Below are 16,083 nucleotides of genomic sequence, written 5' to 3' on the forward strand. Positions count from 1 at the left end.
AAGAACCGCCAATACCATGCAAATTTGTGAGATAAAGTTGTCATACTTGTTGGAATATATCATTTATCAGAATTCATGAAAAGAAAAGTGACTTTTATAAAAATTATACTTTAATTGATAAAATCATCTATGATAAAAGAAAAATTTTTTATTTGAGTTTCTTTTATCTTTTTAATTGAATTTCATTCAAACATTCAAATTTTAAAACAACAATTATTACATGATAACTTGCAAAATATGTAGCAGTTTTTGTAATCGTAATCATCGTAGCTATAATAGCCAATATTTATAGGAAATTTATTAAATTTCATTTTTTGGTTTTTTCTATAAACCTTTTCATGACAGCAATAAACGTAAATTGGTTGCATTCAGTTGAGGGAGAATCATTGATGCATCATTTTTATATAAACACATCTAAGAAAAGAAGATTTTATGGTAAAGAATGATAATTAAATAAACTCTTCGTTATTATGTATATTTATTGATTTATCTATATATATAAAATGTCTTAGGTATTCTTGAAAGACCACCTTTACCTTCTTCGATTGAAGAAGTTACATATAAAATTTTTATGATTGGAAGATCTGGAGTAGGAAAAACTGCTGTTGTAGCTCGACTTGCTGGAATATTAGAATCTAATACTTATACTGAAACTAATGGAATAAAAAAGACAAATGTATTTTGGCCAGTTAAGATATGGGATAAAGTTGTATTGTTTAAATTACAATTTTGGGATACTTCAGAAGCAAGCATTAAAAAATATAATCACATATTGCCTGTATGTAAAATATAATAATATAACTATAAGGGAATACAATATTAAAGAATCGCATTATTTAAATTTATAGGCATGCAAAGACAAAGTAGATGCTATATGTTCCGTATTTTCTTTTGATGATGCAACAGGATTTAATGATGTACCATATTTGATGAATACTATGACAGCCATAAAAGAGAAACCGGCAAATATAGTAATAGGAACAAAGTAATTTATTATATAGATATTATATAGATAGATTTTTTTCTTTCCTATGTGGTGAAAATATTTAACTAAATTTTAAAATATTATAGATTTAAACCATGGTCCAGTTCTACAATAGAAGATGCACGGATAAAAGAATTTGAAGACAAATGGAAAGTTAAAGTTATTAGAATTGATATTAATAAATTTCCTATAAGATCTGAAGTGTTTGACTGTTCTTATCAGCTAAATACTATATGTAATATTCTTTGGAATAGAGATAAAGAATTTATATCTAAACAAATGGGACAAAACTAACAAATCTTTCTATATATTTTTACAGTATTTTTAAGAAATCTTTAATGATATTTAATAAAGGTAAACATTTAATAATTTTTTTTTTTTTTTTTATATCAATTTTTATATAAAAATTGATTTCTTTTATTAAAATAGTAATTGTGACACATTTCTAGCAGAGTAAGAAACATTCTTAATATAAAATATCCAGAAAGTATCTAGATAGATCTAGTATGTAAAATTAAACCGTTTTCAGTACTGAAAGACAACTTCACAAGAGTTAAACGTTTCGTAGTGGCGGTAAAGTTAGCTATCTATTGATTCAATTATTTGTTTTTAAAGCAAAAAATTAGAATTAATTAAAGATCTTAAAAAGTATATGCGCAGGTGTGTTGTGTTATATTTATTATATTAGAGATTTATAATTGCTATTTAATTTGCATTATAATTTGAATCGATTATATTTTAGGTTAAATATTTTGGAACACAGCATTCGTATTTTATTAATTGTTTATTTTTAATAGTCTTTTTTTTTTTATCAGTTACAAAACCATTTTAATTTGTTTCTTATGTCCATTATATATATTTATATATTTAGAATGTCTCGTGATTCATACATATACCTAAACCAATAAAAAACATCGAAAAGAAAATATATATATGTATGTATATGTGTATATACATACATACATATATATAATTATTAATTATCAAATTTAATATAATTTCATTGTTATTTCCGATTATATAAATATATTTGAAACTTTTATTCTAGAAATGAAAAACAATAAAATTTTCCTAGTAGGGGGAATAATTTTTGCATCGGAAATCATTTGGTATTTGTACAAAAAAGTTCATAACCTATGGATTAAATCTAGAAGCACTTGCAAAGATTTGAAAACAAATATTCATGAATCGAAACAAGACATTTCAGAGGTGATGTTTTTTACAAAAGAATCTAGTTTTTGTCGAACACACTTAACTAATAAAGAGATTTGTCTGAAAGACACTTGTTCTGTTCAATATTTGAGGTAATACATATAATACGATCGCTTATCGAATTATGAATAAATATTATCGATATTATATATTTTTTAACAAACGGTGAATGATATTTATAGAAAGTTGGAAAATTATATAAACCGAGCGAAAGAAAGTTTAGATATTTGTATGTACATGTTAACTTGTCAATTGTTATCAAATGCAATCGTAAACGCGCATAAACGGGGAGTACTTGTTCGAATAATAATGGATCGAAGTATGGCTTGCAATGAGGCCGCTCAAACGGCTTTATTTTATAGGAATGGTATGTGAAAAATGATTATTGCATATTTATTATCATTATATACATTAGATACACTTTCAATAACTTTCAATACTTTATTATTAACGATATTTAAATTAATCTTTTTCTTAGAATTTTGAAATTATTTGCGTTTTAGGGATCACAATTAGATTAGAATATTACGTTGGTTTAATGCATCATAAGTTCGCGATCGTGGATAATGATATATTAATCACTGGTAGCACGAATTGGACAATGTCTGCTTTTTTTGGGAATTTCGATCACGTAATAGTGACTAATCAACATTCGTTAGTGAAGCCATTCATCGATGAATTTGACAGGCTATGGAAGACATTCCCAAACTCGCAGGAAAATATAGAATGTCCAGCGGAGTTTTCAGTAAAATAACAACTTGTAATTTGGTAAGTAAGTCGTTTCACTTTTAAAAATCTTTCTTCCTGATACTCAACGTTATCGTTCCGAGAGCGCTTCTTTGACGTCAAGAAATCAAAAGGGAGATCGTAAAACGTGAAGGCGTGTTAGCAGTAGGGGGCATATAAGTATAATGTATATAAGCACGTGGTACCAGTTAACTCGTGAAATAGCACGATGCAGATTTGTTCGGTACTCTGAAGAGCTATCTACGCGATATATCGAGTTCCGACACGATGTGACGCGCGGTTGCTTGCTGTTCTCATCGGCCGATAAAAGTGGAACATTGTCCGTACATATAAATAGGTTAGCCTGTATGAAAATAGACGTCGGGCTGTTGGACCGGAGGATCGATGACGGGATACTCGGCGACGAGCCGTCCGCTGCCTCGACTTTCTTTCTCTTCCTCTCTTCTGTTTCCAAATTCACGGTCTCACTATTATCGCAATGTTATACGCTTACACGCTTATGCTTTTAATAATTTGTTAAAATTGTTCACATTATTTATTTACAACCATGAATCGTTATACCTAGCGTGACGAGAAGAATATTTATATTTATATCATAGATTCGAGTATATTTTTCTATCGCGATTTTTTTCTCATTCTATATTATTATAGCTGTACATATAGACGTACGCATGTTTTCACACGAGGTAGATATGTTCGCATGTTGGTAGAAGTACGTAACTTGGGAAAGCAAACGATTCGGAATAAACGCGCGATGCGCGGAAATAGTAGCGCGCAAACCCAAAATATCCCATCGTATACGGATAAAAGGCGGAATACACGTTAGTAGTGGTAATAGTAGTAATAGTAGTAGTGGTAGAAGTTTTGACGTTTCTTAATCTACCTCTTCTTATATCAATAATAGATACGTAATAATATTTACGAAAATTTTTCTAGCAAAATTATTATTTTGTTTACGTCTCGATAAACGAATCGGTAATATTTTCGAAATATTATCGTCAACGATTCCCCGAATCTTTCGCTCTTCTCTAAAATCGTATAATAAATTTTGCGATTTCACTTTTAACACCAACAGATTACGGACGTTCGATGAAATCCGTGCAAACGTTAAACGCACATTTATAAATTCAGATTTCGATGCTCGTGAAAAATGCTCGATATTTTTAATTATTTTTGTTTACTCCTTGTCGAGAAAACGGAATACGTGATTTTGCTCGCTTTCTGAAGAACTGGACGATTAGATATATAGAAAATAAGTCGACAACTCTAGAAAAATAGGTGTCTCGCAGGTCAAGGGTGTGTCAAATCGGACAAGTAGCACGTTCGCGATGGCTGCGAAACTCGCGGATTCGGGAAAAGGAAAAGAAAAAAGGTCAAAGGTCAAGTATTCCTCGATGGTCCTTTTTAGTTGCTCTCTTTTCCATTTGAGACGCGAGATTGAAGGACAAGAAGAAAGAAAAATGTTTCACGTATTTAAATATATATATATCTGCAGTAGATGTTTCGCTCGTAATTAAAAAACATCGCGGAAATATACGAATGTAAAAGTCAGACATATTTTGATAACTCTTTTTTCCTCGAAGGAAATAAATTCGGTTCGAATCAGTTTCGTTCGTCGAACGAAGTTTTTCGAACGGTTTCTCCTTTCTTTCTTTCGCTACGAAAGAATAATAATAAGTTTCATCAGTTTTTTCTCAAAAGATTTTTGAAAAAGAGAGGATACTGACTCGAGAGAATACTATCATAGACTATGTTGCAATTATTTATATTTAATGCGTTTATTTCGATATCATTTATATAGAAAACATTGTTTCGCGATAACGGAGGCCCAACGCATATTTTGTTGTTTCGTCGCATATTTCTTCCCTTCTTGTTTTCCCTTCCTCTTCCTCGTTTCTAGCAATGTCTCTTGATTCTACGTATGATACAATCTTATTGTTACAATTACAAATCTCGCATAGGGAAGAATACGCGTCACTGCGCGTTTACAGCCTGCTGTTTCGTGGTAAGGTGGCTCTACCAAAATTCTGTTGTATCCATCAACGATCGATTTCTATATGTTCTCTCCTTCTACCGATAAATTGCTAAAAGAATATATGCGCGCTATGTTTATGCATACGCTATATCGCTTAACGACGCTAAATACCGAATTAATCTCTATTCGAGTTTTTTTTCTTCTTTTCCAAAATTTTTTCGCTCCAAATTCTTCGCGTAAGAAACGTTTAGAACGTTTGTTTCCTCTTAACGATGGAACGAAATCCTCGATTTCACGCAAGGCCTCGTACGTAGTGATCTCTACCTGTTACCGTGTTAAATTATTATTATAATAATTATCGTAACGTAATAAATTATTAGGAAATCCGCAGTCAGTTATTGTCTCTATAGTCGACACCGAAAAACACCGATTTCGCATTTACGCTCGCATTCGTCCCAGTCTTAACGAGTTTTCTTTTTTTTTCTTTTTTTTTCTTTTTTTTTCTTTTTTTTTCTATCACATTCGTTTCGTATTCAGGATTTTCGCCCCTGTGTTATCTAATCTCGCATTCATCTCGCACTCAACTTTTTCTCTCTCTCTCTCTCTCTTTTTTTTTTTCGTACAGTCTTTAGGCAATTCTCGACTCTTCTCGAGGAGTCTTCCCTTCGCAGGAGGAAGCGTACGAAAGATGTTTGCACGCGATAACGAATACGTACGCGTACATTCGATAATTGGTCCGCTCGTAGAGAAGATTGATGCAGCGAGGGAAATGAGGACGTGGATCGGAGAAAGATGGAGTAGGTGAGAGCGTGAGTTATTGGGTGGAGGGATAGGGGAGGAATGAGGGAGTTATCACACGTTTTCACGTCCATGTTCACGGTAAAGCGTTCGAAATTTCGTAAAGTGGAAGGCGAGAGTGGACGACGGGAGCCACGACGAAGGGACGTCACTTTTCCTCTTCTTTCTAATGAAGGATCGAAGGTGAATCGATGGCCGTCCTTTCGAACGTTGGCTTGGCACGCGTTGGCGAAGAGGGCTGCGCGTTTCCCTCGCGGGCAGCGTCGAACCCACCGAAACTATACTTTCGTTTCTGACGTTCGCTTCTAAGGCAAGGTTCGCTAGAAGCTTTGACCATCCCTCACATACCCTCTGTCCCGAGGCTACCAACGAACGCCGGCTCGCCTATGTTCGAGTCGCACTGCATCACCCACTCCCAGATCCTCTTCGTGACGACCTTCTGATCGATGGTCGTCTCGAGCCCGTAACTGTTCAGAAGCTTCCTCAGCTTGTTCTTGTTCTCGTCCACGTTCCGCTGATCGTCGAGGATCGTGTCGAGGTACAGCAAACTGTCCGCCCTCCTCGCTACGCCCTCGCTCGCGTCCACCAACGTGGACGTGGCGCTGTGGCTGATCTTGTTCACGCACCACGAGTCCTTCAAGTACTTGTTGATCTCGGTCACGTGCGGCCTCTTCTCGGGCTTGTGCTCGAACGTCCTCCTGAAGTATCGCAGCAGCCTGGGCGTGAACCGCCTGAACGAGGGCGGCACTTTGGTCGTCCTCCTCTTCAACCATCTTTGGAAGGCCGAGTACTCGGGATCCTGTATGAGGTCTGCCGTCTGCCACGGCGGATTCCCGGTCAGGCAGACGAACAGCACGATCCCGAATTGCCAGCAATCGGCGCTCCTCTTGCACGCGTACCTCTCGTTCTTCACTATCTCGTAGATCTCGGGCGGTTGGAACGGCAGCCAGGTGCATCTGATCTTGTTGACCAGGGTCCCCTCCCGCCTCGTGCACCCGAAGTCGCACAGCTTGATCTTGGACATGTCGAGGGCGAACACGAGCACGTTCTCCAACTTGATGTCCCGATGGGCGAGCTGCTTCGAGTGGATGAAGTCGAGGGCGGAGCAAAGCTGGCTCGCGATCCTTTTGCAAGCTTCCTCGCTCAAGCCCCCCGCCCTCACGTTCCCCGCAAGATCCCCGTAAGGGGCGTACTCCTGGGCGAACACGAAACACTTGTCCGCCTTGAACGCGACCGCGTACGAGCACAGGATGCTCGGATGCGGGCTCAGGTGGTACGAGTAGTGGAACTCGCGGAAAAAGTCCTTCTCCGTGGTCAGCTCCTGGTGGACGGCTTTCAGAACGACCCTCGTTCGCGTGGCTCGATGGGTGGCCAACAACACCTTGGCGAAACTCCCCTCGCCGAGGGTCTTCTCCACCTCGTACTCTTTCGAGAGCTCCAATTCCTCCAAAGGGATCTCCTGCACTCTGTGTATCCCGGACTCCTTTTTCTCGTGAAGTTTCATCTGAAACGAAAAACCGATTCATTCTACCATCCTTTCCTCTCGAAGCTTTTCAAATTCTTCCAACACGCCGCGTACTCGTGCTCGTCAATCCTTCGATCATCGCGAAAACTTTTCTCATCCGGTTAAAACGATACTTACGTAAGCGCCAACCACGACGCCTCCGTTCCTTACGAACGGCCGATCAAGCGTGAAACGCGTTTAACGCGCTTTGTATCGCGGAGGGCATCGCTCTCCCTCTCCCTCTCTCCTGCCATTTGTAAGAATCGCCCTTGCCCTTGCTCGTCCAAACTTATCATTTCCTTTCGAATCGTATCTTCGAGATCGAAGATTCGTTTCAGATTGATTAATTTTTTTCTTTCGATTAAATTACTTTACTTTCGATTAAAACGGAAGAAAATTTCGGGGAGGGATGATCGCGTCCCCGATAGAGCGTGTAGGCGAAGGACTAAATACAAGGCGGAGAGGCGAGGGGAGAACGGTGGTGGAGGTTGGGCGGGTGAACCCAGGACCTTTTGAGCTGCCTAGATCAATAGCAAGGATTTCGCTGCAGCAACGCGCGTCAAATCGTTCCTTTATCGTTCGTTCTCGTCCCCGATGTTACGAATTTCAAAAAATTTCCATCGCCGTTTGAAAAGAAGAGGAAGAGAAAGAAGGAGAAAAAAAAAAATTCGAAAAGTCGTGGCAAAAATTTATCGTAGCTTCGTTTCGTTTCGATTCAAAGACACTTTTTATTTTTATTCTTTTTTTTTAAACGTCGATTCGTATCGAGAAACAATCGATGTTTAAAAACTTTTCTCGGACGCGAGAATTGAATTTTATTGCCAGCCGTGGCTGTCGTCCCCCCCCTCCCCCCCTCCCCTCGAAATAATCTCTTCTCCGAATTTTATTTCGCACGCGTCTCTATTTTTACGTAAATCTCGCTCTTTTTCGATTTTCCCGGAATTTAACAACCGATTATTTTTCCCTTAATTCCGTTCCGACCGGCTCTCGTTCGCCGGTCCGCTCTGACAAAAGTTTCGGCCCCGCGTTTATATTTAAACATTTCTGTTTACCAGGAACTATTTTGACGCGTGTCAGGGATTTAGAGAACCGATTAATACCCCGTTTCCCTTTATGCCTTTGCGCGCAACACTTTGAGAGGAGGGGTAGAAGGGGTAGAGGGAGGGAAAAGGGCGTCACGAACGAAATTTCCACAAACCTAAGAGGGGAGAGGAGAAGAAAAGAAATAAAAACGCACGGATCGAATTATGTCTCTTCTCATTACCGTATTAATTTTTATCTCATCGTGCTCACTTCGTTAAATCTTAATTGCATTGCGCACAATCCTTGTCAACAACCGTGTCCATTAATATCGATGACAACGAGCACTCGTAGACCGAACTATTTGATAGACCGTGGGTTAGGGTTAATTCGTTGGCACGTTGGACAGCGCGATTATTTGTTCTTATAGACTTACAACGATTGCGGTAATCCTTGCGAACGAGCGTATAGAAAGGTGTGTCTCTGCTGAATCGACGCACAGAATTCCAAGTTTCGATTAAAATTCACCGAGTTTTTTTCAACTTTCACGAAACGCTCGTTTCCTCCTCCTCCTCCTCCTCCTTCTCCTCTTCTTCTTTCTGCTTCTGTATACGTACGTCCCTTGAACGTTCTACATGTTCACATTGTACCGTATTCACTGAAACGAATCCGACCGCACGGAAAAAAAAAAAAAAAAGAAAACGAAACGATCGATTCGAACCTCGTCCCGTCGCCAATTATCCCCCGCCGACGGCCTCGACTTTTCCTTCCCGACTTTTCACACAAATTTCTCCGCGTAATCTGTCAACGATGGTCAAAACGATAAAAATCTCTGTCCTTCCCTCGATGTCACATTTTCAGTTATGCGCGTATGTCGCGTCTGGAGCCGTCGCGACGCCCTGCGTCGCTTTTATAGACCCGGCCGACACGCGCAGACGTAGATCGGGAAAGATATGGAACATCGATGCGAGGATCAAACATCCTTGCGAATTTTTTTTTTTCTTTTCTCTCTTTCTCCTTCTCCTCGTTCGAACCTAAAGATAAATCTCGCGTAATCCGAAAAAAGAAAAAAAAAATTATCATCGAGTTAAATTCGAGGCTAATTACGCATATTCGCGAAATATCAAATATACAGAGATTTTCTTTCTTTCTTTTCGACGAATACGGCCACCTTTGATGTATCGAAGACATTGGAATTAACGATTTCTTATAAAATGGTCCCGCTCTTTCTTGTCACCACGTGTAACGATCTCGAGTTCGTTGTTCCTCGATACTATGATGTACGTATATTTATATATATATATATACGCGTGCCACATTGACGAGAATGATGCTCGTGCGTGAGATCTCGAGACACGCGAACCGATACAATCCGAATAATATTATGTATATAATGTATATTGTATATATGTACATATGTATTATCGATGGCCAAATGATATGCATACTCTTGAGGTGGAATTTAATTTAAACCAGAAAGTATTTTTAACATGTATGTCAAGTATACGATGTCCATAGGGATGGATCGTACATACCAGTGCAACGACGGTAATATCAGAGATATAAATAGACAAAAACCGGTACGATAGAAGTAAGTATCTAGGCAGTGTAAGATGTATAACTTGTTTCGTCCCGATTCATTAGATTTGTCAACGGCACGATATCTTTATCTGCGGAATATTTTGAATTAATATCGAGGAGTAAAGGATGATAATAATAATTCGTTTCGAATTTATTATTCGTTGTTGTTCGGTAAATTCTTTATTACACGCAATATATTTGTATACGATTAAAAAAAAATAAATAACACATTCGTAAACTTAAGAGTTTAAACGGGGAGACAGGAGGTCGGTATATTTAAAACGCGTTTTGAAATAATAATCTTCGGTTATAAAAACGTGGTAGACGAGCTGCTGCAAGAACACGAGCTACGAGAAGAGTAAGAATAATAGTAAGACGATCCTTTCGAGGATTCGGAATAAGTATCGTAGGAATAATCGGAATAACTGCTAACGTCATCTTCGCTGCTGGAACACGAACTGAATTCTGCAAGAAAACAATTTCGAGTGGATAATCATCGTCGTCGTAAAGATTATATATTTCAAATAAACGCTTCGATACCCGACAAATAACCCATTTTTTTCACGATGCGGGTAACGTGATGGCTGAACTCTTCCATGGCTTGCTCCGCTTTTCTTTCGTGCCGTTTTATGTTCCTTTTCCGCCGTCTCTCTCGCCGCTCGAGCAAACGCTTCTCGTACTTTCCAATCTTCTTCTCTGTCGAGCGAAAAAAATCATTCGAACGACGATAATACACGAAACTGGAAAAGCAAAACACGCTTACCTGCCGACGCTTCTTTCTTATCCTGCTTTTTGCAACTCAACGTCAGCGTTTTCTTCTCATTCATCGATATCCTCGATATTTCCTTGCCCCCGAGCGTTCCCTCCTCCTTCGTCCTTTCCAAAATCGTGCTTTTGTGCTCGAGTTTCGCCACGCTCGTTTCTTTACTCTTCTTCTCGATCTTGCTTCCGTTGTTATTGTTGTTCGAATCTGTGCTCGAATGATTCGTTGCACAAATGGACGTGGACGTGCACTGCATCCTCTTCACGGAGACGTTGCTCCTCACGGAATAATCTCCTTTCGACGCCGAAACGTTGCACCTTGCCATAGCATTTTCCTTCCCAACGGAACTGCTAATAACGCTAAGATTGCCACGTTTCGGCGTGCTCGTTTTAAGCTGCGACATTGAAATCAAGCTTCTCGACTCGTCCACGCCGTTCGTCGAACTTTTGTTCCCCTCCCCCCCTACTTTATCCTTTTTCCTCTCCGTCGTTTCGCCCTTGATCGATTTTTCGCGGACGTCCACGACGTTCTCCTTCCTCTTCCGCGACATCGAATTTTTCCTCGTCACCGAATTCAATTTTTGCATCGACCCGGTCGACGCTTGTTTCTCGCATTTATTTTCCTTCGCCTGCTTCTTCCCTCCTCCCTTCACGCTGCCACCCCCTCCTTCCTTCCCCTTCGAAACCTCTTTCCCTCCATTCTCCTTCCCCTTCGAAACCTCTTTCCCTCCATTCTCCTTCCCCTTCGAGACTTCTTTCCCTCCATCCTTCGTTTTGTTCCCCGTTGTCTCTTTTTTGCCTTTCGGCTCGAGCTTCGGTTTCGAGCGATCAACGCTTTTCTTCTCCTTCGCCGCCGATTTCCCTGCCAAGTTCGTCTTCGGCTTCGCAGCCGCCGCCGCCGTCGTCTCGCTTTTACGGGGCGTTCTCGACGACGTCGTCCCCTGCTTCTTTGCCGGGCTCTTACTCTCTGCTCCCGTTAATACGACGAGTTAAATAAACGAAAGGGAGGAAAGGGAGAGGATTTTTTCTCCTTACCTGATGGCGCGATCGTGGGATTCAGTTTCAACCGTTCGTTAAATTCGTCCAACAGGTTCTGCCTGAAATTGTGTTGAACGAAATTGTCGATCTGTTTCCACGGATCCGTGTCGAGGATTTGATCCACGTCGAGTATACCGTCCGGGGTTGGAAAGGAGAGCGACGCTCTTCCCACAACCACCATCTTTTTCCGACTCATCTCGAAAATTCGGGAAAATTCGAAAAAGGAATGTCAAGTTTAAGGAGGAGGGGGGTTGGGTATTTTAGCTGGAGGAGAATCGAAGGTGTTAAAGAGGAGGGATTTTCCAGAGTGTGGAGACAAAAAGAAACAAATACAGGATCGATTTTATCCGGTTGCTTATACACGTAACGGCAAACCGTTCTACGTCAAACCTACGACCGTGTATTTTCGGTTCTCTCTCTCTCCGTTTCCAGATGAAAAGACGGTGGAACGTCGTGCCACCACGAATGTGCAAGTATTGGGCGGGGAACCGGCACCGCGACGCGTTCAACAAACGTATTAAGTGTTAAGAAAAATTAGGAGGAAAACGCGAATCGCCGCGTTCCAACGAAATCTCGATCATCACTGATCACGTATACACATTCGAACCGAACGTGTATATTTCGGTTATGGATTCGCCGGGTTAAAGGACGCCGCGTCCCCGTTTGTTTGTCGTCGGATCGACAAAACGGATCGGTTACGAAACGTCGGTTTAACGGTCGTCCCCTCGCCGCTCATCCGAACTCGGCTCGATCGATCGAGCTGTCGGTTGCAAACAGGTTGCCACGTGTTGATGGCGACCCGGTGTTGACGAGTCGCCTCCCCCCCTCCCTCCTCCTCCGTCAATGGACGCTTCGAGCGATGAAAATCTCTCCTCTACGTGAAATACGTAATTTGTTTCCATTCGAGAGAGCAACGCGTCGCGTCGCGTCGCGTCGCGTCGCAATCCAAGCGCGAGAGAAGATAAGGCACGCGCGCGAGGGGAGAGGTTTATTTTTAATCGCATTGAAAATACGTCGATCGAATTCTCCCCCTGCCTCTTTTGTTCCCCGTGTGTATATGTGTGCGTGTATATACGTGCGATGATGTAAACGATCCTCCTCCACCTCTCGAACAACGAGAGCGGCGAAGTTGGAGGTAAGAGGTGGAGAAATGTCAAGGTACATGGACACGGATACGTGACGTCACTTTTTCCCCGCTTCGCGTTGTCCGAGTTTTTACGACTCACGAGCGTCGTGGCGTGCAACCTAAGCCTTCGCCCATAATAGCGAGCTAATTGGTTGGAACAGGGATAAAGTGACGTCACTTTTTCCGGATGACCGCACGCTACGCCTATTATGCCGCGTTAAGATATACGCGCCCGTCGCAAGATACGCAACCGTCACGTATCACGCGGAGGGAATGTCGTTGTACCCTAAAAAGGTGCAGAAGGAGCGGAGAGGGTTGGACAAAGGCGTAGGCGTGTAGATTCGATTATTCCTTACGTTCGCGCGTAGGCGTGTGTTAAACGATAAAGAGAGAGAGAGGAGGAGGGAGAAGGAAACCAAGATTCCTCGCTTTTCTTCGTTTTTCGAAATTTCGAAGAATATAATAAACTCGTTCCCGACTCCCTCCTCGATTTAGTTTCTCGATCTGTAGATAAATAACGCGGCGAGATCACGCGCCCAATCATTTATTTCCCCTCGACGAAATAATATTTATAACGTGGAAAATTATTCCCGCAAAACATTACGCATTCCCACTTATTGTTTCAATAGTGCCGATCATATATATTTTCGTTCCGATACCCGAGGAGATACCTTCTTATTGTGGAACGTGTATAAATTTCGATTCTTATTCCCGCGATTTGTACGTATCTTTCCTCGACTTTTCCTACGCAGAAACTTCTCGAGGATTTCCATGCGAACGAGCGGTCGAATTCTCGCCGGGGAGACGTGGAAGAGAATAAAAGTAATTCTGGGGGGGGGGGGGATATCGAAACAGGTACGGATGGAAAAAGAAAAAAAAAAAAGGAATAATTGCACGACGAGAGGATATCGCCTCGAGCGAGTGTCGTAGCCGCTTGGCTCATCAAAATAAAACGTGGATTTTACACGTTGCGGGACCGGTGTCGCCACGTATATCCTATATCTACATATGTGTATATTTACATACGTATAAATGTACGATCGTGGATAGGAGAACAGTCGAGCGTGGTTATTCGAGCGAACATGATCGAGGTAAGAAGGCATCGAGAAAAAAACGCGGCCAAAACGCGAGGCAACTTGTTAACTTTTCGCTCTGTATCGCAGCTGATCGATAGCTGCAAAAAAAAAAAAAAAAAATTCTGACGCTTTTCGTTCACTTATTCGAAACACGAATACGCGAACGTTGATTTTCGTCAGTGATGCGCGTTTTGGCCACGCTGAATAATGATCGAGAGACGTGAGAGGGATTCAGGGTGTTTTCGAATAGTTACAGATCGTCACGTTGTTTGTCGGAGTCGTTGGAACTTTAGCGGCTCCTGGAACGGTTCGAGCGACTGATGGAACGTCTGGAGTCGATTTCGCTGATCGAGATATAATAACGAGAGAGACGGAAATGATCTCGTTGCCGTTGCCAGGCACGGAGAATCTAGAGGAGAAAGCCATACCTTTGTCGAAATTGGTTTCTCATCAACTTTTACCGCCCACCGGACAAGATTCGCTGTCTGAAAATTCTCAATTATCCACCGAACTTCCTGGAACGAAAAATCTGGCCGAGAAACGTATCCCTGTACCGATTTTGGAAAAGTTGTATCAACGACCGAAACTCGATCGATCGAGCGTTTGAACGACTTTTTTCTTCTTTCGTTCTTTCGAGAGATTTTGTCAAATTGTGAAATTTAAATCTCGATTCGATTATCTATCGAGCCGATAGAGATACGATGGATTACAGGAAAATATACGCTAATTTCCTTGAGCTGTATTTCTTCGCATATTCCTTTCTATCGTACCTGTTACATAATTTAATTTATGCCTATGAATTTTTCATTAATTGCGTCTATTTTAGTCGCTGATGAGAAAATAAATCGCGAAGAGATTATTACGAGATTAAACGATATTGTACGATATGTCGCGATAATTGTTTACCTTTGCGAATGTTTCTGGGTTATCTCTGGTCGGTAACGGCGAAAACTACCTTGTTCGAAGATGCGCGTGAAAATATCGTTCAATCAGCATTGACTTCGATCGAAACACGTTAAACTCGAGAATTAACGATAATTTCAATTTAAATTCGTTATCACGATCAATTATTTCCTTTCTTCGTTGTCAGTCTTTGGAAATACGACGAAGCGAGAGTAAAGCAATCGTTCATAGAAATAAATTTAGTTTTTAATCGTGAAAAATTTCGAATCTATCCAAAGAAGCGATTCGCGTCGACTAAAATCGAATTTCTCCATTTTCAAAAGATAATCATCTTTGAGAAACCCAACGGTTTCTTCCTTTCCGTTCGTGTTCGCATCGGTCGATTCACGTTCTCGCAGTTCTCGAAACGATCGATCGCGGCTTCTCGTCGAAAGATGACTCCACAGGTCACTGTTCGCGTCGAAAGATCGATCGTAACTCGATTATCCGCGAAGCGGTGCAATTTTTATAGTCGCTTTTCTCGCAGCTTAAATTAGTCGTAAAAGAAGATGAAAAAGGGTTGTGTTTTATCCGATTTAAAAAACACGCGCTCTTCCTCTCTCGTGCTCGTTGATTCGTTTTTTTAGAGGTGAGTTGTCATACACGTCTTGTTAACAGGGTTGGTCGGTTTATCGAAAAAAGATGCGGGTTAATTCGCGTTGAATAGAATTCCTTTGTATTTGGATTTATTCGCTTTGTCGCAAAGTTTGCCAGGAACGAGAGGAAACTCGAGAGGAAAAGCATAGAGGGTTGAAAAGGATAATAAAAGGGGAGGCTAAGAGAAGGAAAAAGCATTTTCCTCCCTCCCTCCCGTTACTTTTGTCTTTCCTCTTTTCTTTCCCGTTAGGAAGGAAAATTCGTTGGGCAACCGAGAGAATGGGGGCCGCAAATGTGGTTACGAAAGGACAAGGGAACAATTTCGATAGCTTAACAAATAGCTTCGTTATTCCGCCGCTGCCACGTGCGGTGGAACGAACAGATTGTACGCGCGATCGATTATCAACGTTGCACCATGCTCGGTTTCCTAACAATCCGCAGAATTATCAGACCATACGGGTAATCGCGTTACTTCATCAATTATCCGCTGACGCTGCACGCAATTAAGGTAGCGAAACACCAACCGATAACCTTCGCTTCGCCATACGTAATCGCGACCGATTCGTATGGCGTAACGAGAGATTCGTACGTTTCGTCGGATTACCGGTGCGTGGCCCGCACCCGTTATTTTCCTCCGGTTACTCGACGCGTGTCAGACGCGTTTGAATATATCGATTTATACAAGTGGTCGATACCTCGCCGAATATGCAAATAAACCTA

At 41.1% G+C, this 16,083-nt stretch overlaps 4 protein-coding genes across 10 annotated transcripts; 2 read left to right on the forward strand and 2 right to left on the reverse strand.

The window, feature by feature from the left end:
* The first annotated feature begins 42 nt into the window (after positions 1 to 42).
* On the forward strand, positions 43 to 1,301 carry LOC410561 (ciliogenesis and planar polarity effector 2). The gene is made up of 4 exons (XM_394040.7): positions 43 to 435; positions 513 to 778; positions 849 to 985; positions 1,072 to 1,301. The coding sequence occupies exons 1-4, from the start codon at positions 339 to 341 to the stop codon at positions 1,277 to 1,279; spliced, it is 708 nt and encodes a 235-aa protein (XP_394040.3). The 5' UTR covers positions 43 to 338; the 3' UTR covers positions 1,280 to 1,301.
* Positions 1,214 to 14,566, forward strand: LOC727254 (mitochondrial cardiolipin hydrolase). Of its 6 annotated transcripts, none has more exons than XR_003306047.1 (6): positions 1,214 to 1,339; positions 2,034 to 2,289; positions 2,380 to 2,564; positions 2,701 to 2,965; positions 13,501 to 13,839; positions 14,075 to 14,566. XR_003306047.1 is itself a non-coding variant. In XM_016916152.2 (5 exons), exons 1-4 carry the CDS (start codon positions 1,324 to 1,326, stop codon positions 2,949 to 2,951), a joined length of 708 nt encoding a protein of 235 aa, XP_016771641.1. In that variant the 5' UTR covers positions 1,214 to 1,323; the 3' UTR covers positions 2,952 to 2,965; positions 14,075 to 14,566. The 6 variants fall into 6 exon arrangements, 3 of the variants coding, with proteins under 3 accessions (XP_016771641.1, XP_016771642.1, XP_016771643.1); XR_003306048.1 differs by having other exon boundaries at positions 14,081 to 14,566; XR_003306049.1 differs by lacking the exon at positions 1,214 to 1,339 and adding an exon at positions 1,400 to 1,645.
* Positions 4,698 to 9,750, reverse strand: LOC410562 (serine/threonine-protein kinase meng-po). Of its 2 annotated transcripts, none has more exons than XM_006565680.3 (2): positions 7,360 to 9,750; positions 4,698 to 7,221 (listed from the first exon to the last, which is right to left on the reverse strand). In XM_006565680.3, exon 2 carries the CDS (start codon positions 7,219 to 7,221, stop codon positions 6,058 to 6,060), a length of 1,164 nt encoding a protein of 387 aa, XP_006565743.1. In that variant the 5' UTR covers positions 7,360 to 9,750; the 3' UTR covers positions 4,698 to 6,057. The 2 variants fall into 2 exon arrangements, with proteins under 2 accessions (XP_006565743.1, XP_394041.4); XM_394041.7 differs by having other exon boundaries at positions 8,678 to 9,747.
* LOC102654676 (neurofilament heavy polypeptide) lies at positions 9,990 to 13,506 on the reverse strand. The gene is made up of 4 exons (XM_026445063.1): positions 11,620 to 13,506; positions 10,586 to 11,551; positions 10,363 to 10,518; positions 9,990 to 10,287 (listed from the first exon to the last, which is right to left on the reverse strand). The coding sequence occupies exons 1-4, from the start codon at positions 11,816 to 11,818 to the stop codon at positions 10,130 to 10,132; spliced, it is 1,479 nt and encodes a 492-aa protein (XP_026300848.1). The 5' UTR covers positions 11,819 to 13,506; the 3' UTR covers positions 9,990 to 10,129.
* Positions 14,567 to 16,083: the final 1,517 nt, after the last annotated feature.

The sequence above is a fragment of the Apis mellifera genome, linkage group LG14, assembly GCF_003254395.2.
Source record: "Apis mellifera strain DH4 linkage group LG14, Amel_HAv3.1, whole genome shotgun sequence".
NCBI classification, from domain to species: domain Eukaryota; kingdom Metazoa; phylum Arthropoda; class Insecta; order Hymenoptera; family Apidae; genus Apis; species Apis mellifera.